Source organism: Anolis carolinensis, chromosome 1 (genome assembly GCF_035594765.1).
Source record: "Anolis carolinensis isolate JA03-04 chromosome 1, rAnoCar3.1.pri, whole genome shotgun sequence".
Classification (NCBI taxonomy): domain Eukaryota; kingdom Metazoa; phylum Chordata; class Lepidosauria; order Squamata; family Dactyloidae; genus Anolis; species Anolis carolinensis.
Genome location: NC_085841.1, coordinates 30,556,360 through 30,578,447, shown reverse-complemented (window position 1 = coordinate 30,578,447; position 22,088 = coordinate 30,556,360). Strand labels below are relative to the sequence as shown.

Sequence of the window (22,088 nt, the reverse complement as noted above, 5' to 3'; positions counted from 1 at the left end):
GTAGCACATTATTATTGGCACAAGACATCAGGACAAATGCAATTAAGGCCAAGATCGAAAAATCAGCTGATGACCCAAAATGCAGACTCTGCAAGGAAACCGATGAAACCATTGATCATATTCTCAGCTGCTGTAAGAAAATCGCACAGATAGACTACAAACAGAGGCACAACTATGTGGCCCAAATGATTCATTGGAGCTTATGCCTCAAGTACCACCTCCCAGCAGCAAAGAACTGGTGGGATCAAATACCTGCAAAAGTATTGGAAAATGAGCACACAAAGATACTGTGGGACTTCCAAATCCAGACTGACAAAGTTCTGGAACACAACACACCAGACATCACAGTTGTGGAAAAGAAAAAGGTTTGGATCATTGATGTTGCCATCCCAGGTGACAGTCGCATTGACGAAAAACAACAGGAAAAACTCAGCCGCTATCAGGACCTCAAAGACTCTGGCAGAAACCAGTGCAGGTGGTCCCGGTGGTGATGGGCACACTGGGTGCCGTGCCAAAAGATCTCAGCCGGCATTTGGAAACAATAGACATTGACAAAATTACGATCTGTCAACTGCAAAAGGCCACCCTACTGAGATCTGCACGCATCATCCGAAAATACATCACACAGTCCTAGACATTTGGAAAGTGTTCGACTTGTGATTTTGTGAAACGAAATCCAGCATATCTATCTTGTTTGCTGTGTCATACAATAATAATACTAATACTAATAATAATAATAATAATAATAAGCTAATATTGTTGCAACTAGACCAAAACATGAGTAATATATTTGTACTGAAATACAAGATTAGGTAAACCTGGCTAAGGTATTAAAATAATTTTCAGAAACTTTATATTATGAATGGATCTTGTGGATGTGAGTTTATCAACTTTTTTTTGGTTTTTTGTTTTGTTTTGTTTTTGGTGTGGTATATCCATATTGGAGTGGGCAAGATATAGCCTGCTATGCATGTGTGTGTAAGATATCACTCACTGGCACATGATAATACTTTGTAAGGTAGGAAAAGAGGAAGGCCGCATTCCAGCCGAATAGACTCAATCAAATAAGTCATGGTCTTGAGTCTGCAGGACCTGAGTGAGGCTGTTGAGGATAGAGGGGGACTTGGAGGTCTCTCATAAATGAAAATTGACTTGAAGGCAGTTTATAATAACAACCACCTCCACCAGTTTTTATAGCTCCCAGAACTTCCAACTATTTTTGAACAGATGTAGCTAGGAGATACAATTTTCCTATAATACAAAGATCCGTGATTACTTCTATGATACTAATGGTCTGTGGGAACTCCCAGGGATATGATTGTCCTTCAGAACCACTGCAGAACTGGATACCCTTGATTTACACTTTCAGTTGTGAAACATCTTGTTGTGATCACTTGAGCTTATGTTATAGCACAGAATGTTCTTGTACATATGACTGTAGAAAGAACAAAGTAAACAATCGCTATAACCTAGCTTCTGTGGCAGAGTGGAGTAGCCAGAATTCACAGTGCTCAAAGCAAGGATGCTTGGGAATTCAGTCTTTGTGAATACAGTAGAGTCTCGCTTATCCAACGTTCTGGATTATCCAACACATTTTTGTAGTCAATGTTTTCAATACATCATGATATTTTGGTGCTAAATTCGTAAATACAGTAATTACAACATAACATTACTGCGTATTGAACTGCTTTTTCTGTCAAATTTGTTGTATAACATGATGTTTTGGTGCTTAATTTGTAAAATCATAACCTAATTTGATGTTTAATAGGCTTTTCCTTAATCCCTCCTTATTATCCAACATATTCGCTTATCCAACATTCTGCTGGTCCGTTTTTGTTGGATAAGTGAGACTCTACTGTACTGATATTAACTTGCTTGATTTTCATCTCCTGAACTCCATATGAATGAATTGTTTATTGTACCAGCCATAAGCCATGACATCAAATAATATATAACCTTTAAAAGTACAATAAGCACTTTCCAATATAAACATTAAAACTTATTCCATATATTGGCTCTTTAAATTACAATAGCAGTGATGCGATAACAATGCAATGTCTGATTTGTATCATTCCAAACTATCTCCATTTCTATTTCTAGCCTCCGCTGTGGTCTTTACTAATTTAGCTCTGATTTTCTGGGCTGCAACTGCAAATGTGGCAACCTTTAATGTTATATTTTTGGAATAATCCGCTAACAAGTCCCAGATAACTGCTGACTATTGCTATCCTGAACTCATGTACAGATTAAAATGTAACTACTCACTGGATTTTGCACTTGTTTCAATATTGTTTTGCTCCAGTTTTTGGTGTAAAAAACATACCAAATATGTGTTGGGATTGGATAAAAATCCTTTCAGAAAATGAACGTATGAGAAAATACAGCTAAAACAGTATCCAAATACGAATATCATACACATTTTTTGAAAAAGAATTACAAATGGGTGGAAATCAAGATGGACTAGGTTTATGATGGAAAATACAGTACATACAAAAATGCCACAAACTGAAAATAAAAGTCACATTCAGAAAAATCTTCACCTTAGAAAGCAAGGGTATCAAATGGGTCTGAGTTTGTTATGTGTAGCGCATTGAACCAATCTATGTGTAAGATAAGTAGCCTGTTTAAACACTTGTTAAAACTGAGCTTTGTCACTGTTAAGAATTTTGAACTTTTAAAGTTTCAGAACATCAACCTAAACAGCATTTGGGCATGCTTTTGTATTTGAAATTTCGCCCTCTTTCCCATTTATTGCAAACAACAATGTTAAGACAAATGGTGCCTGCAGAGAATTTAGTAGAGAGGTGTATAAAACTTTAAAATAAATAAACCTTTAGTTCATTTATATTTGGTTAGTCTGAGTGGCTATTAAACCTGCTTAAGTTGTGCTCTTTTTTTCTGGGTTGTTGGGTACTTTCATTATAGTAAGATAACCTAAGTAGCAAAGTTATGTCTGAACTTAGAATTTCATCCTGTTTCTTATCAGCAATGATGTTGATGTGGTAGCTTTCTGATGGAAATATCTTGCTATATGGAGTGGAAGGAGAGCTCTCATTTTCCTGTAATTTATTTTTTTCTGTATAGATAACTGAATTGTTGCAAATTAAAATATTTCAATATCATTGAGAAAATGCATTTTAATTTGATGTTTTAATATATGTATTTTTAATTCAAGAATTATTAAATATGGCTGCTTTTCTGTGTGCTAAATTGTTAGTAGCTCTCATTTTTATTTAGAAAGTATGAAGAAGATTTTTTTGGAAGATTGAAATTCAGTGAATTGGGGGCAGGGAGATCTTTTATTTAGAAAGTATGAAGAAGGAAGAATTTGTTTTAAATATTTTTGAAAGACTGAAATTCAGTGAATTGGGGCAGGCAGGCCTTTGCATTGAAATCTTCCACTAAAATAAATATACAGTAGAGTCTCATTTATCCAACATAAACGGGCCAGCAGAACGTTGGATAAGCAAATATGTTGGATAATAAGGAGGGATTAAGGAAAAGCCTATTAAACATCAAATTAGGTTATGATTTTACAAATTAAGCACCCAAACATCATGTTATACAACAAATTTGACAGAAAAAGTAGTTCAATACGAAATAATGCTATGTAGTAATTACTGTATTTACGAATTTAACACCAAAATATCACGATTTATTGAAAACATTGACTACAAAAATGCGTTGGATAATCCAGAACGTTGAATAAGTGAGTGTTGGATAAGTGAGACTCTACTGTATTAATAGTTTGTCACAGTCCGGAAAACACACAACAACCCAGTGTGCCATAGGACTTCTGGTATTTTCTTGAATACCGCTTTGTTTATTCCTGGGTTGAACTTGTTATTGGAACCAGATCTGGTAAGGTAGAAGTTTGCAAGCATGTATATGGGCTTTATGTCAATCCAAAAGAGACACCCCCCCCCCCCCCAATAGAACATTGCACTTAGTTGAACTTTTAAATACTCACTTAAAGCCATGACTTAATTAACATCTTATTTATTTACAGAATTCTCAATGTATATCTCGTAATGCCTATTTGATTTTTGAAATCCTACTTTATTGATACTGTCATTAAAGCTGCCAGCTGCTCACTTCAGCCTTTGAGACCACTGCTTGAGTCCCCTTCGGGTAGAGAAAGGCGGGGTATAAATAAGGTAAATAAAATAAATCTCTCTAATTTTCAGTCTCTCTCCAGCACCATGACTTGTATACTCACTAATTGTGTTGAGATGTGAGGTGGTAGAGAGACTGAGGATCTGAAAGATGAATGAGCAGTAGCACCAGAGTTGCTGCTTTAAAGACAGAAACAGGCAGCAGAAAAAGGCATTTGGGTTTTGGAGGTTTTTGAAATTTGGGTTTTCGGATGAAAGAGACTCAACCTGTATATGTAACTCAGATCAAATGTAGACATATATATGTAGCCACTTAAAACAAGGGAATTCTGCAGTTAGAAAAATATGAACACTGAAAATCCACTTGAATACTTTCCTATCATATAGTAACATTTAGTACTTCTGAATCTCATGGTATACGGTCATAGTATATGAATTATGATTAAGAATTAATGAGATAAAATGTTAGAACAGAAGTAGAATATTTGTGATTGGAATTTTTAGTATTTTCCCTCTTTTCTTTACATATTGCCTTTTTTTAGAAAGCAAACCAAAAGGTCTTCAATGGGTGATAGATACAACGATTGCATATCCCAAAGCTGAACCCATAGACATCCAGACCTGGATTCTGGGCTACAGACGACCAACAATTACCCATGTACATTACAGGTAGGAAATGCATCTGTTGTCTGTAATTGTCAATTCAGCCTGCAAAATGGACTTTGTAATACATCATAGAAAATAACAAAACATGAAATAAAATATTTTGGTTATTTTACATTTTTAAAGTGTTTTTGCTTTCTGGAAGGTACATCATTTTGAATGTGGAAACTAAAACAGTTGTTCATAAATCTTTCTTGCTAGAAAGACAGGTATTTTCCCATCCAACAGACCAGTCAGAAAGCCAGACCAGCAGTAAGCTTTGTGAATTAAAACTAGTGCTTTAGTTGTGGTTAAATGTAGTACTTAAGACCTATTTGAAAGAAGGTGTTCTGTTTTGCTTAAAATTGGACATAGAGTTTCTAACCATCAGTACCTATTGGAAGGAGTGGGGACATCAAGGTGGAAGCCATGTATTCCTTCATTAATTCATTAAGTTCTTCAATGCACTGCAGGCTTATGGACACACGTTAGTTCCCTATTCTGAACTTGATTCTAATTCTGAGTTATTATGCCAGTCTACACACTTAATACCTCAACTCTGCTGGATGGCTGTCTTATTTTTAAAGACTGAATTATTGGGAACAAATTGCTTATGAAAGAACATACCTACATGCACAACATGACTAGTGGGTGGATATTCTTTAGCTGCCAGTGTGCCAGAAGCTTCAGTATATCTATCTACCTCAGGTAGCAAGGCTGTGGTAATTATTTTGATTCTTGCAAATGCTACCCATGAGACTGCCCTTGAAAAACAAATGGAAACTTTTGAGTTTATGCAAAATATTGCAGCTAAGTTGTTGTTTGGTGAAAACTACTTTGAACATATTATGGTTCTTTGATATTGGTTGTTTCTGAACCGGGTAAGGGTATTAATCTCAAAGCTCCAGACTGTTTGGTTCTTTCCTTCAAACTGTGATGAGATTCCTCAATCTTCAGAGGCAGTCATATAGCTTCTTGCTAGTGTTCGCATGGAACACTTTCAAGTGAGATCTGCCATATCTTGATGTATTTCTTAAGCTGTTTAATTCAAATCTTACTTTTCAAAGCAGTCTTTGGCTTGCTGGCTTTAGTATGAGACATTGCAATTCCTTTATGTTTTCCGCATATAGTGGGTCCTTGGTTTCCAATGGAGTTTTGTTTCAAGACCTCTGTGGATACTGAAATCTAGCTACTCTATTACATACAATATGGCAGTAAAATGGTATTCCTTATATAAAATGGCAAAAACAGAGGGTTTTTTTTGAATTTTAAAATATATTTTCAAGCAACGGATGGTTGAATCCATGGATACAGGATTCATGGATATGAAGGGCCAACTGTACTGATTGTTCAATGGATTGTTTCCATAAGTTTCATCTATAATATTGTTTTAACATTGTGTGATGTGATAAATTGTTGTTAATGTTATTTCAAAGTTTTTGTGGACTGCTTTTAGTCTACCTAGCAGAAAAAGACAGGATAAAAGCTTTAAAAAATAAAATAAGTATTTGTTAAAGATGTCTCTGGCATTCATAATGAGGAACAACACAGCTTCTCCCCTTCCCAGCTTCAACTCTATGTTATAAGGCCCAGCCAACCTGATATGAAGGAAAACTAGGCTCTAAAAGTGAAACTGGGCAAATTCAAGGCAAAGTGAGTTTTACTCTTGCATAATGTTTTTAGGCTTTGTACTGGGCCTTGAACTAGGATGTAATAAATATAGAAAATGATGGATGTCTGTTGACATAACCAGTTTTCTGTACAAGTCCTGTCTTGGCAGATATAATGGTTCTTCTTTAGCACACTGGTACACTTGCTATCTAGTGGTTTAAATGCATATTTTAAAAAGGCAAGCAGACACTGCCTATGTTTTTTTACCAAAAAATCTCTTCACATACTCACAATCCATGATGGCAACTTTGTTGGACCAGCATGGTTATTCTTCTCTGAAGGGAATACAAGAATAAAGTGGTCTTCATTCTAATCCAGCTTTGCAAACTATATCTAGCATGCAGTCTAGCAGCAGTGGAATTCATGTGGAAAAATTACATGACACTGATCAGTTTTTTCCCTCTGGGCTATAAGACTTCCTCTTACAAAAAGTATAGTTATTGTAGAGAGGTTTAAAGTATGCGGTGATTTAAGTTATTAGATCAGATTTTATTCAAATGTTTTGGACATAATTCACAATTAGTCACAACTATATAACTGTTAAGATCTATACAGAACCATTTCTTATTAGCTTAATGGTGCTTATTCTCAGGTAAATATATAGGGCTGCATTGTAAATCTTAATAAAATCAGAGATTGTTCTCAATAGAACTTACTCCTTTATGGATGACTTTAGGATTGCAACCTGAATATAGTTAATCAGTATAGTTAATTTTCATTAATCTGGAGAAAGAATGTGGGAAGGGAGAAAAGGAATGCAGCAGAATCGTTAAGACTCACTGGTTTTTGTTTTCATGTGAACTTTTGTGGATATATACTCATATCTTCAAATGCAGTACTAAGTAGTATTAAGGCACATGAACCAAATGTGCAGATATAGGATGGGGGGGGGGGGGGGAGAAAGGCTCAGTAGTACTTCATGCAAAAAGAACCTGGGGATTATTTTTGGACATAACATGAACATGAGCCAGCAGTGTAAGGAAAGTAATAATACCATTATATTCTATGGTGGTCAAGCTTCATCTGGAGTCTTGCACACAGTTCTAGGCACCTCATTCTAAGAAGGATATGGACATGTTGAATCAGGTTCGGAGAACGGCACCTAGATGGCTCAGGATCAGGCTATTTGGCTGACTTCATCTCAGATCCTGGCCCTGAGATCTTCAGGAGAGGCCCGTCTTTCGGTCCCACCTCCCAGCTCAAGCTTGGTTGGTGGAAGCGATAGTGAGGTCCTTCTCGGTGACTGCCCCTCGATTCTGGAGCTCCCTGCCCAGGGAAGCCAGAATGGTCCCCTCCTTGCTGTCCTTCTGGCGGCAGGCTAAAACCCATTTATTCAGACAGGCTTTTAAGGAAGACAGTTGTTTAAGATTAAGGTTTTTAGTTTGAACATATTTATTTATTTTAACTGATATTTTAAATACCAGTTCTATTTTAATTCTATTTAATGTTTATATATTTGTAGATTTTAAATTGTACTGAAATGCTTTTTAATGTAAGCCACTTTGATAAGAGATAAGGAGAATAAAAAGTGAAAGAGCTGGGCATGTTCAAGCTGGTAAAGAGAAGACTGAAGGGTAACGTGATTGCAGTCTTTAAATACAGTACAAGGAGATACGTTCCAAAGTGTGGACACTTGAAACTGGATAATTGTGAACCCTATATTTTGACTGTACTTGGGCTAGAAGCATGCCATTAGATTCTCATTGGAGGACCTAGAGAGAGAGAATTTTCTTGAGTTGCTTAAAATCTCTTGAAGGCTTTGGATAAAGATATGGACAATAGAGAAAGGATTAGGGTCTTGTTCTCTTCTGTACTTTGTTTTTCTTCTTCTCATCCTCATGTAAAGTACCATAATCTCAGTAAATACAGTCAGACAAAGAAGATTGGTAAGGGACACTATGTATTTTTCCAGTTTGTTAAAAATATCTATGTCTTGCATTTTCACTTTTACCTACAATGCATCTTACAACACAAGCTGTCTTATCAAAAAGCTGCTATACTTTAGTGCGTACATACCCAATATGGTATACAGTGTTACCTTACTTATTGCGGGGGCTACGTTCCAGGACCACACGCAATAAGTGAAAATCCACGAAGTAGGGACACTATATTTATTTTAATATTTATACATTATTTTAGTAGTTATACACTATTTTAAGTCTTCATCAACCAGTGGTGTGTTGATAAATCGGCTCCTACTCCTCCCACTGCCGCTTGGGGTCCTTTTCTCCCCCTTCAGCTTCTCCTTCCTCCCTTCCTTAGGCTGTAAATTGTAAATTTTTATGATTTATAATATTCTTTTAGAGTTTATTGAAAAACTGCAAAACAGCGAATCCGCGAAAAGTGAACCACAAAGTAGTGAGGGAACACTGTAAACCTAAATAAATCTTCAGACTTAGTGCACTTTTCTCCACATTTCTGGCCCCCACTCGTGGAACATCTTTCCCCCTTTTCTTTAATAAAATGACAATTCAAATGTGTATACTGCAGCACCTTTAATCATCAAAATGGAATTCTTCCCACCTGAATGAAAGTGGATAAAACTTGTGGTTGAAATGCTGTTTGATTCAGTGCATGCCTGCTACTGCACTGTGAATTTTAGAGAAAGCTGGAAATACTCTGACAAGGGCACATGACAAAGTAAAAAGACACTTTCAGCAAAATGGGTACCAGGCACATCTTAATATGGTTTGGATATCTTCTGTAGTCCCTTTGAGAATTTTTGTGTATTAAATGTAGCACATTTATCAGTCATAATTGTTCCTATTACCTGGAAAGTTTTTTCAGCAGAGTGGATTGTAGTTAAGCAGCACTTAAGAAATCCCCTGAAGGCAGTAGAAACACAACAGCATGAGATGGACAAATAAGAGGTGCATTGGCAAACATCTTGAAAAATGTTTGCTTCAGACTGCCTTTGAAAGGTTAACCACAGCTACTTTCTCCATCCCTTTAACTGGAAGTCCAATGCACAGCAGTGTTACATAAGAAAAGCCAAAAGGCACTTAAATTGGAGAGTTCACTAATGAGAGTGGAGAGTAGCTTTTGACCTTTCAATATCTTCCAGGCTTGTTGAAGCTGAAATGACATTACAAGTTCCTAAAAAAACAAGATAGCACTCGTATGAAAGGAAATGTGTTGGTGGGATTAGTAAAATAATTAGAGTGAGTGGGAAGTTTGATATTGAGGAAGTTGGCTGTTTTTAAGACTACAGCAAAGTTACACTCCTCTAGTAATTATATTATGGTATTGTGTAAGGAGGTGTGTGTGTGTGTGTGTATTTAAGTAGCCAGTAAAAAAGAATCATTCTGTGCTTTTGGTATAAGTGCTACTGTTGTAACATTCTGAAAACATTGAAAAGTATTTTCTTTGGGGGACGTAAGTGGCTACTATGACAGTGTGTGTTCATGCTGTGGATTAGTGCTATATTTTTAGAAAAGAATGAAATCATGATGTGAATTCAGTATAAGATGCACTGCGCATAAATGGACACACACATGCCTAGTAACAAGAAAGAGGGGTTGCTACTATCAGCTGTGCTTGTCCTTATCTGCACCTTCTTTTTTGGTTGGTTATTCTATGTTTCTAATAACCAGTATATTTTATTGTTTTGCATTTATCATCTCTTAACTGTTGTTACCTACCTCGGTTCATAACTATGCAATAAGTTAATAAGGTAGTTTTGGGTAAGATTGTTTTAATATATTAACTGGGGTATGTAGTTGTAGTGTAAAGACATTTTATAATGTTTTTCTCCACAAGTTCTTGATTAGAGTCAAGAGATTATCAGGATATGAAATAGATCAAGGTAGACGATAAAGAGTTGTGGCATAATTAGGATATATAGCGTGTGTCTCTCTCTGAAATATTCTTGCGAGGTGAAAAAATAAGGACTCAATAGAGACTTTGTGCTTGTGAGTAATAAAAACAGTTCTTCAAAAATAGAATAAATAAATATATGTCAGGTTTTGAATCAGAAAGGCAATTTTTTTCATAAGCATAATTACTATTCTATTCTCTTTAAAATGCAGGATTTTTCCAATTAAAGATGTACCTCTTGAACCCGAAGCCCTCACTGCTTGGTTATATCAAAGGTTCATTGAAAAGGAGGATCTCTTGTCACACTTTTATAAAACAGGTAGAATGTCTTTCAGATAAAAATGTAATCACTCTATTCAAGCATGTTTTCAGTTAAGATTTAATAATCCACAAATCCAACCTGAGCTATGAACTTGCACTTCCAGCCTCAGATCTGCCACTCACTGCACAATCTGGTACATTTTATGGAGAAATCTTTCTTTTGATCCTGCTTCTTTAAATATTTTTGCTTTTCAAATATTTATACTATAGGGCCTGTGACAGGGCTTAGAAATGCATGGTCCTAAAGATTTTGGATTGCAGTTGCTGTTGGGTGTAGTCAGCCTAGCTAGAGGTGATGGATGAAATGGATTACAGTTCAACAAATTATGAAGGCCACACTTGATCCACCCTGGCCAATGAAGCGTCCTACCACAGTCACTCACGAGTTTCCCAGTCTAACCCTTTCCCCCTACTGTCAATTGCCTTGGAGTACTTGAAATCTCTTACTGGTTTTATCTACAAGATAAGTGGCAATATTGGGTTCAATATAATACCTGTTCATTAAGGAAATGGAACCCCCGAAGGCATAGTGGGTTAAAACCTTGTGACTTGAAGGTTGGGTTGCTGACCTGAAGGCTGCCAGGTTCGAATCCCACCCGGGGAGAGTGTGGATGAGCTCCCTCTATCAGCTCCAGCTCCATGTGGCGACATGAGAGAAGCCTCCCACAAGGATGCTAAAACATCAAAAAAACATCCGGGCGTCCCCTGGGCAACGTCCTTGCAGACGGCCAATTCTCTCACACCAGAAACGACTCAGGTTGCTCCTGACATGAAGAAAAAAATTAAGGAAATATTTTGCATGGTACTTTAAAGGTGCTTCATGCAGGTTTGTGAGGGATTGAGAAGTCTCTAGGCAACTTTCTTCACAGGCCAAATTTCCTAAAGTTCCACCCCAGCCAGATACACTTACAACAAAGTAATTCTACTGGACATAGACCTTCTCAAATACCTCAGCTCTTCCATTTGTACCTCCTGCTCTTTGAATCATTTGCCTGATTTTAAAGCTCTGCTTGAAATAATAAAATGTTAAATCATCCACATGGCAGTCTCCTGGCATGGTGGAACCATCTGTTCCCATCTTCTGATCTTCACTAGCATAGTATATATAGCAGTACAGTGCAGGAATACTTTCACAGTCTGGTGTCAATTATCCACCTTACATCACCAACTAATGTTCTTTCCACTCTTCCAGCTGTCCTTTTTCCAACTACTTAATAAATGCCTTTTTATCCACTGGTTTGAACACCGAGATAATTAAAGCCTGGTATTCACCAAACCAGTTAAAATGAATTAATCTGCTCCAGACCCTGTGTATCAAATATTAAAAGCAATACTCTTATTCATATCAAGCAGCTGCCAAACAGTAAACTAACTCAAACCCTACTAACAATACATTGAACCTTGACACTAGGATCATCAAAACTTACAGAAATCTTTATCAAAGCACAGTCAGACAGAAACTGATATAGCATTTACTTCTCACGAGCTAAATGGGAGTTGACAGGCCGGTGAGTACAAGCTTATAGTCTGAAAGTTCCTATTAGCCATCATACATATGGTTTAAATGTGCCTTAAATATGTTTAAATTAGCAACCATGCAAAGTGGTGGATTTATAATTTAAATTTTGCCTTGTTTTTGGTTATTTTTGAAGCTTGTTTTTGCTGCCTTTCTTCAAGAGAATATGACTGTGTGCCAGCACTAATGCCTATAGCACTGGTCAGTTTTAAAACTTTACATCAGGGGACAGTCAGTTTCAGTGCTGTCAATGTCTGTGATTCAGTGACTCATTCAATTTATTGTTCTGTTCAATAGGATTTGCTGTAAATCAGGCGTATCAGTTACCATACAGGGATAAACTTAAAAAAACACAGACCAAATATCTCTGAATGATGAAGAAAACAATGGGGAGTAGAACATGGAGGAAATGTGGAAAATAAAATATGGTGTAGATCATGAGGGGATAGTATATGAATCTGTACAGGGCTTGTCTATGGAGCATCCTCTTTCATATCATTTGAAAAGTATGAGCAAGGAAATGTGCCAATATTTCTGCTCCTGATTTTTTTTAACAGAAAAGAATAACTGGTGCAAAAACACAGAAATGAGGTGAGATTCTCTAGTGGTGATGGAAGTATATTAATTCTCATCCCATTAGATTTCTTTAAAAAGCATTGAATATCTTAATCTGGTGTGCTTTCTGACCCTAGTAGGAATTCCAGTTTATGGTGGGGTATAAAATGCTCAATACACACAGGATATTCCAATTTGTTGGGTTCAGAAACAAATGCATTTCACAGTACTATAAACCGCAGGCTCACATTGGGTGAAATGTTTCTTTTGAGTAGCTCCTTGTTTGGAAACTATCCTTGCTAGAAAAAAATATATAACCAATACAGAAGCAGTAGCTTTGCATCTTAAATAACCACCACTTGTATCTGACAGGTGGCTGAAAATCCAGAAACATAATTCGCAGCTCTTCAATTGACAATTTCATAAAATGCCTACCTTGTAGGTATAATTCCCTATAAATTATCTTACAAACATGACTCCAAGGTGCTAAAATGCTTCATTTACCTAGATCAGTGGTTCTCAGCCTGTGGGTCCTCAGATGTTTTGGCCTTCAACTCCCAGAAATCATAACAGCTGGTAAACTGGCTGGGATTTCTGGGAGTTGTAGGCCAAAACACCTGGGGACCCACAGGTTCAGAACCACTGATCTAGATAATAGTTACAATACATGTGTTATTTTATCTTTCTTTCCAGCTACAATTCTTTTAAAGTTTTTAAGAGCCTGAAAACTTCATTTTGAGACTTTTAATTGATTTAATACATTTGCTCTTCAAAAGTAACATAATAAACATTTTCTTCGTGCCGAGAAATCTTGTGCTATATGCAATGGATAAATAGCTTGAATTGTTTTGTATAGTACATAGAGAGCTAGTTCTACGTCTGCTCTGTATTCTTTTACAACCAGATCAGACAAAACTTGCCAAAGGTCATCCGGACACCCAACTAACATACTTTTTCATTCTCTTTCAGGAGCATTCCCTCCCATTCAGGGACAGACAGAAGTTGTTTCCCGGGAGATGACCCTTAGTAATTTGTGGCTAGTTCTTGTACAGTCCTTTGCATTTTTGTCAGGTGGTATGTGGTACTGCATTCTTCAGTATTTTTATCAATGCCTGTTTTAAAAGGTGAATGAGCGGGACCTGAGTACACAGTGAGAGAGATGGTACTTTACAGAGTGCACCGTGTTATGTGCGCAAATGTGAATATGCCAGGATAAAGGAACATGCTGGATGGACATTATCTCCTTTTGAAGGGTTTTAAACTCCACTAGAAGAGAGGATCAGTCATATAGAGACCTGATGATGTATTTTACAAACTTGATATTTTTTAAAGATGTGTCTCCCCATACGTTTACGTCAGCGGAATCAGAATTTGAACAGGAGACACAAGTAATACAGCCACCACCGGTGAACATCTGCAGCAAGAATGCTTTCACCACAGGTAGTATTCAGCCTTGTAGTTAAACCTTCGAATCTTCAGCAACTTTTTCTCCAGTAGTCTGTACTGCAAGTCTTGTAGTAGAGATCCCTCAGCTACACAAACTTGAGTGTATTGTAATTAATCATGCTGGATCTGTTTAATGTACTCTGCAGACTTGGTTATGGTATTGTGACTGCCCCATGTAACCTGTTTAGTAGAGACATTTAAAAAAAAAAATCTCAGTGAGATCTTGTATTGGAAACCTAGAAATGGAAAATTATTCTGCAAGAAGGCATTATGGTGTCATGAAGTATTGAAAGAATAGTCTATACCTCATGGACCCAATTATTCTTACCAAGTTTTCTGTCTGGAAGCCTCTTGTAAGAGTATTTTAAAATGGCCCATCTCTCAATCTGCTTCCCATTTTGGTTTTAGAATGCATTTCCCAAACTTATAAGTATCTCTGGGTTTTCTTGTTTTTGTTTTGCAAAATGCACTTTTGAAAATGCAATACAATATGAAAAGGAGCTTCGCTTGAACGAAGTGTAGATGCTGTTCTTATCAGATTTGCTTCTTGAGAACTCCAGCACTAAAATGTATTGAGTTGCCACAGTCTCGCCAAGTTGATCTATTTTCTTCTTAAAGAAAGGCCTTTATTTCTTCTTAAAGGCCTTTATTTCCACTTGACACAATAGCACTCAAAACATCTGTGAGAGAGTTTGTGTACACAAAATGCCAAGAACCTCAATGTTTTGCTTTATATGAAAAATAAGAGGAAGTTAGGATAGTCACAGAACAGTGTATCTAGTCATTGGATAAAACAAATAGGAAGGTATTTGCTTTACCATCCAGAGGTATTGTAAAAATTCTCTGAACCATGAAGGGCATTATTAAATCTGTCATCTTACTGCAAAATGTCACTGCCATAGAAAGGGAATTTAAGAGGCAGGCTGGCATTAAATCAGAATTTGAAGTATGTTAAAGTTTTCTAATGGTTTTGAAGGAAAGGTTTCTGTGTTTGTTATTTATCCCTCTTGGAATGTTTTGCATCATGTCTCTATGGCTACATAAGATATCTATTAAAAACATTCCTAGAAAACAGTTTTCTAATTTACACATACAGACCTGTAGACTACATTTCAATTACAGAATGTTGCCGTTTATGAAATGTAAATTTTTTTCTAAGAGCCAAGCCAACAGTAGTTGTCTGTGCTGAATTTGAGACCTATATTCTCCTGGGTTTTTTTCCAAATCACATGAGAAACAGTTTTGGTGAGTAGTATACAAAATAAAAATATAAAACCACAAACAGTATACCTTTTTTCCTTTTGGTTTGATTGGGAAAGAGGGATGGGGGAATAGATGCATTTTCCTGTGTTATGTACACAAAAATTAAATATGTCAAATACTATTTTTAAACATAAAATAAATGTCCATGTAGATAATACCCCTAATTCATTCTCGATTATTTACAGCTATATTTCATTCATATAATACCACTACAATTATAGATCAGAAAGTGCAGCATCAAATGCAGATTTTAAAACTTGTTTTTTTTTTTGGCACACAGCTGGAAACTAACGTAAAAATAGAATCCATCTTAACAAATAATAACAAGAATATACCTCCAGTCCCCTGAAGATGTCCAAGACAATGTTGTAAATATTGATTTGCTTTCTTATGTATCACCAGTTAACTGCCATACGATTTAATTTAACTGGACCACATATTTCAATTTGTTTCTGTTCACATGGCAGAAATCTCAGTTTCTAGGGACTGGTGGTGATTTGACTGACTCTTTGTGGATTGTATAAAGTTATGTCCCATTATTTCAGTTAAATCCAATTCCAAACAGTGTGTTTGGATGTACCTTACATTAGATTGATTTTTCCCTCTCATATCTGCCCTGAGAAATGTGAACCAAGTTTAGTCACAGTGTCTTCTGTATGTTTGAATCAGAAAAAACTGTGAAGATACACTGTTTTTAGGAACTCTTAAATAAAAGCACTTATCTGTTTTCAACTTTAGTTATGATTTCAAAATTATGTATTCATTATGCAGTATTCGTACTAAATTCAGCAGCAAAAATTCAGAGTATAATCTTAGAACTGCGACTAATCATAAGTTAATCATTTCAGTGTTCTCCTAATTGGATGAATGTGTACCTCTAACTATGCAGTGTGTTCATCTAAGTCTTGTCTCAACCAGAACTTTTGTGAGTTAATATTAACTTGGTTTCTCTTAACATTTAACAACTAGCAGTTCAGCCCTACACATATTTCCTTGCTTTTCAAGATCTATTAATCCCCACCTGAGCTTTACCACACAATAATGATTATGAGTATCTTGTAGATCTAAGACAATGTCCAAAGATGATGGACATTGTCTTAGATCTACAAGATACTCATAATCATTATTGTGTGGTAAAGCACAGGTGGGGATTAATAGATCTTGAAAAGCAAGGAAATCCCTCACTCCTTATACCATACTTGAATTTAGTAACCTACGTAGGCTTCACCATAAGTACGCAGTGCACAGGACTGAAGAAACTACCCTTTAACTCCCATGATGTAGGAAGGCTTGAGAGCTATAAGGTGTTATTAATTTGAATTAAAATGTTATGCTGTATCATCCCCCCTAAAACAGTGGTATCAAACTTGAGGCCCTCCAGGTGTTTTGAATGTCATCTCACAGAATTCCTGGTAATTGGACAAGCTGCCTAGGGTTTCTGGGAGTTGGCCCAAATATCTGGAGGGCCACACATTTGACACCTCTATCCTAAATCATTGTGGTTCTAGCTTTTCTCATGCCTTAGTCAACCAGATCTTTACATTAGAGATAAGGAAGAAATGACCTTAAAGATTCTTCTTCATTGTCAATTTGTAGTGAGATAGCATGGATGTTGCAAGCCAATATCACCTTTGTCATCCTTACTTTACACCACAATATTGATTTACACAGAGTCATTATGGAAAATTCACACATGAACTCTTGGGTCAACCTACAATCTTCAAATATCTGTGGGGCTAATTCAGATAACCCCACAGATGCAACACTGATGCAGATAGGACTGCTATGCTGTTCCAGAGGACAGGACTACTTGCACTGTATATTTCCAATATAGATTATTAGGAAAAACTTCCCAAGGATGAGAAATTATTGCCTTGAGGTGGAGGGTGGGTGGGCTTGTCTTCACTGAAGATGGAATATGGTAGTTAACACCATGCTTTGTAGATGCTTTCTTGAGCAAGTCCCTGGAGAAGATTAACACTCAAGTCCCTTCCAACTTCATAATTCTATGAAGACAAAGAAGCATTTTTAGTAATTTCAATATCAGATTGTAGAGTCAGTATTGGCCCTTGGATGCCTGAATATTCGGTATCCTTTTGCAAAGCTCTAAATGGTTGGTAGTGACAAACTAGTCATACAGCTCATGTTGTCACAATCTGCATGTTGACTTCCTTTCCAGAACATTATATGAAGAAAATAATATACCCAATGAATAGCATTTTAGAAAATACAGTAGATTTTCAAGATCAGTAATGGCATGGTCTTTCCAGTTTAGATTTCATGCCATTCAATTAATTACTCACATAAATCGGCTTCCCCCCTTTCTTTTTCTGACCATCTGTTTTTCTGCAGGTTTCCTTGTAACATTAACAGTTTGTACTATTAGTGAGGACTTTGCTTTACAAGAATAATACTTTATAGAGCCATAGGTTTTGTATTGTTCAAAGTATTTAGTCCTTTGAAATCCATCAAAAATAAAAATAAATCAGGGACCTTAGCCCTTTGTTTTTTGTTTGTTTGTTTTTTTACAATTTTAAACTGCTGTTACGTTCCAGTAGACCCTTTAAAGTCATAGGTGGAAATTATTTCAAAATGGGCTCCATGTTTAATAAGAAAAACCCATTTGTTACTATTATCACATTCTTCAAATGACATTTCTGTAGGAATCTGTAGGTCCTCCAGTGCAACTCTATAGTCAGCTTCTGCAGGACCTACAAATGCATAGATGAATTTCACTAGAGGACCTAAGAGAGAACATATTAATGAAATCTGCAGATAATAAAATCTGCAAAAGTGAAAGCTGTATCTTCTGTGGAGACTGCTAGACTGCTTCTATGTTCTCTTTTGAGAAGGGTTTACAGTGTGCTTAAGTGTTTAGTAGCTTCGCTTTCCCATTCATTTCCACTGCGGTAGCTCAGACTAACAGCTTTGTACATTAAAGTAGTTTGGGGTTTTTTAATGAAAAAATAATGGTGATGAAGCACTATAATGGTAAAAGTACACGTAGAATATGGAATGAGTTGGTATTGCTTAAAAATACAAAATGTCAAAAAGCATAAGAGGATTAAAGCTGGTTTGTCAAAGTTATATGTGTTCATTCGCTCTCAGTATAATATGTAGAATACCTACATGAAAAAATGTTGCATTTTTAAGATGACATACAGCCTAGCTGTGGTGGCTCTTTACTGTAATCAAATGCATGGTTGAACTGGGCCAGTCTAATATAATTATGCAAATGTGGAAAGTAAGTTTCATAATCCACCAGCCACAGTATTGTGTTTCCATTCTGTTCTTATTTCTTTTTGGTGTTAACAGTACCCCATTTGTTGTTTGTGGCCCAATGTTCCTATTTGGTGCAGTGGCTCACCCCATCTGTGAACAGAAATACATTATTATAATGAACAAGCATGTGGATTCAAACAGAATTCACAAATTACCTCTAGACAAAATATTGTACATTCTTCCAGTCAAAGTCCATGAAATGTTATGGAATATGAAAGAAATTATACTCAAGAGAGATGCTCAATGATTAATCATGGTTTTAATTTTCAACCAAAAGGACAGCTCCCTGTTAAAGTATAGTAATTGTAATGTCTTGGGATTTGGTGGAGATGTGGTATGAAACTGCATTTATTCACACGATGAAGTTGAGAGAGAAACTATCGTTTTGACTGTGAATTATTTTCATTTCTGTTGTATGATTCTGTATTGGTTTTCTCCCTTTTCAATCCCACATCTTTTGTTTTATGCCATGATCAGAATGAAAGCTGATGATTCTGTTCAAGGATTGGTCATAGTTGGATTTGTAGTCGAGTTTATTTATTTCTTCGATTCCCATCCCATCAGCAGAATTAAACAGCTAACATTCTTTTTAAAAAATCTTGGTACAAATATATATTTCAAAAATGCTTTCCTCAGAACAGACAAATAAATGGCACCATTAGCGGGTTTGGTCCATTGTGACAATTTGTTGGGCTTCATGTTGTAATTGTTAAAGAATGTTTGATAGGAAATGACGGAATTGTGCCCACTTTATTTTGCATATTATAAAACATCAGATTAACTGCTTTTCCTTGTGTTAGTTGGATAAATATATGATTGGGTTATACTACTGCCAGCACACAATTAAATAAATATCACCAGTTCTAAGGCACACTTTGACCCTCATTTAAGGGTCTTCAAAAATGAGGTGTACCTTACATTCGGTGAAATACAGTAGTTCCATTTATGGCTCTCAGGAATCACAAAGAGCAGCTTTTTCCAACCTGGTGCTTTCCAGATATTTAGGACCACATCATTCCTGACCTTTGCTGTGTAGGCTAAGGCTATCATTCAAAACATCTGGAGGGCACATGGTTGGCGAAGCCTAACATTAGGACTCATCTTTCTGTGCAAGAAAGGACTGGATTGTTTTTTCTTTGAATGCACAGTTGCTGTAACATCTCTACAAATATTTTCGCAGAGATACAGAGACCAATCTAGGGTTATGAAAACTACAGTAATACTTAAGGATACAGATTACTACAAAAGCTTTTGATGTGGCAAGTGGATTCTATTTTCTGTTTTCTTTTGATTTGTTGTAACTTACACAACTCCTTCAAAAATAATAGAACTTTTAGCTTAAAAGAAAGCGTTTGCGACAGGTGACATTCATTTGATGTTCCGGTGAGACACTAAGACCTTGTTCAGACTAACAGCCATAAGCAGTTGTTGTGTTTTTGTAACCTGGCAAGACTTGTGAGGAGTAACCGTTCTGACATTTCCAATATGGCTGCTCAGTGGTGTGGCTCTTTATTTTGAACGGCCATGACACTGCAAACGGACAGCTGTTCCGTGAACAAGTGACCATGAATGTCCCCAGAAATGTCACCTGAGGGTGAGGCCTGCCAGGCCACAAGTCTGGTGATGCCCCTGAACCTTCTCGTGCTTACATAGAGCCATCATCTGGACCTTAGTCAAAGGGACTCTAATAGATAAACAGAAACTATTGGAACTCTTAGGAACTGACCGATGCACCTGGAACAGTCCCAAGACTGTGTGTTGGGTTAATGTCTACCTCTTCATTTCTCTTCTGGATTTTGTTTGGGTTTAGATTTGTGGGGGCGGGGGAGGGGGGGTTGTGCTAACAATTAAAGTGGTTTTTTCCCCCAAAGTTGTTTTCATCCAGAGGGTGGGGGGAAACCTGAACGCTGACGTTTAAAACACTAAGACATCCACTGCTCACCAACCTTGTTCTGCACATATTTGATAAAAGCCATTGTTTTTAATTCCTAATATAAACAATGTTTGTTTGTAAAGTTTCTTCCTGCTGGGAAAAATGTATTTTTAAAAGGAAAAAATATCCCTCTTTTGGCTATAAGAATGTCAGCTGTATGAGCAGGTGTGACCATATCATAACATGCTGATCGGATATAAATCAATAAAATTTATACCTCTCAGGACTCTTTTTAAGTTTGGTCTTTCAAGTAACAAATGGGCATGTCCTGTGGATTGTTTTGTTCAGATCCGCTGATCTTCTCAGCTGAGGAAGCAACAAACTGAGGTGATTTGAAGGAATGTGACACTAATTTTGCTCTTGAGAACTTATGTAATGACCAACATATAAGGTTTTCTCTTACGTTGACTACTAAAATGGCATTGTTAGAAGAGTTATAACGATCATTTTGCAAACATTTCCCTCATTTCCATATAAAATTTTCCTGCCATAGAGACACAGGGAATACATTTTAAAGCATATGGCAGAGAGTTTGCAAGCCACCTGATCTATATTTTAAAGCACAACAAAAACAGTGACTATCCCCTTGTTTAATATATTTTTGCTAAGGCTAACTTTCCAATTCATCAAGATTTCCTTATTCTTTCCTGCTCACATAGATTCCCCCATCAAACTTAGAAATGAAAGCTTTTTTTTCATTTTGTCCAAATGCATTTAGCCATCTACTTGTTAGATTATGCCATGCCATGGTTTATTAGAGAGTATAGTTTAGTAGTGCTATACTAAGCTATATACTCTAATAAAGTTTGATCATTCATTAGGTGGTGCAGCGGGTTAAACCGCTGAGCTGCTGAACGTGCTGACTGAAAGGTCGGCATTCGAATCTGGAGAATGGGGTGAGCTCCTGCTATTAGCCCTAGCTTCTGCAAACCTAGCAGTTCGTAAACATGCAAATGTGAGTAGATCAATAGGTACCGCTCCAGAAGGAAGGTAACGGCGCTCCATGCAGTCATGCTGGCCATATGACTTTGGAGGCATCTACGAACAACACTGGCTCTTCGGCTTATAAATGGAGATGAGCACCAACCCCCCAGAGACAGACACGACTAGACTTAATGTCAGAGGAAAACCTTTACCTTAACTAGTCATTATCCACAATGCTTGGGACCAGAAGTATGCTGGATTTTGGGTTTATTTATTTTTTGGATTTTGGAATATCAGCATTTGCATAGATAATGTGTAGATAATATGTAGATAATCTTGGAGACGAGGCCCAAGTCTAAACACAAAATCCATATATGTTTCATATGCACATAACCTGAAGGTAATTTTATACACAATATTTTTGATATTTTGCTTTCTGATGGTTCAAGGTTTATGTACCTTGAACAATCAGAAAGCAATGGTCTCCCTGTCTCAACCACTCATGTGGACCATTTTGGATTGTGGAGCATTTTGAAATTCCGGGTAAGAGAAATTCAACATATAGGTTAAGATTGGATCCAGACTTGGCACTTTAGTTTCTTGC

At 36.6% G+C, this 22,088-nt stretch overlaps 1 protein-coding gene across 4 annotated transcripts in view; it reads left to right on the top strand.

Annotated features, from left to right (window-relative positions):
* Positions 1-20,783, top strand: part of lpgat1 (lysophosphatidylglycerol acyltransferase 1) — an 84,819-nt gene extending 64,036 nt beyond the window's left edge. For 2 of the 4 annotated variants that reach the window (XM_016990660.2, XM_016990661.2), the window contains 3 exons: positions 4,643-4,784; positions 10,457-10,563; positions 13,606-20,783. In XM_016990660.2, coding sequence (XP_016846149.1) covers positions 4,643-4,784; positions 10,457-10,563; positions 13,606-13,757 — 401 coding nt within the window. In that variant the 3' untranslated portion in view covers positions 13,758-20,783. Of the gene's footprint in view, positions 1-4,642; positions 4,785-10,456; positions 10,564-12,638; positions 12,673-13,605 lie in introns of all 4 variants that reach the window. The other 2 variants (XM_016990663.2, XM_016990662.2) reach the window with 2 other exon arrangements.
* The last annotated feature ends 1,305 nt before the right edge of the window (positions 20,784-22,088 follow it).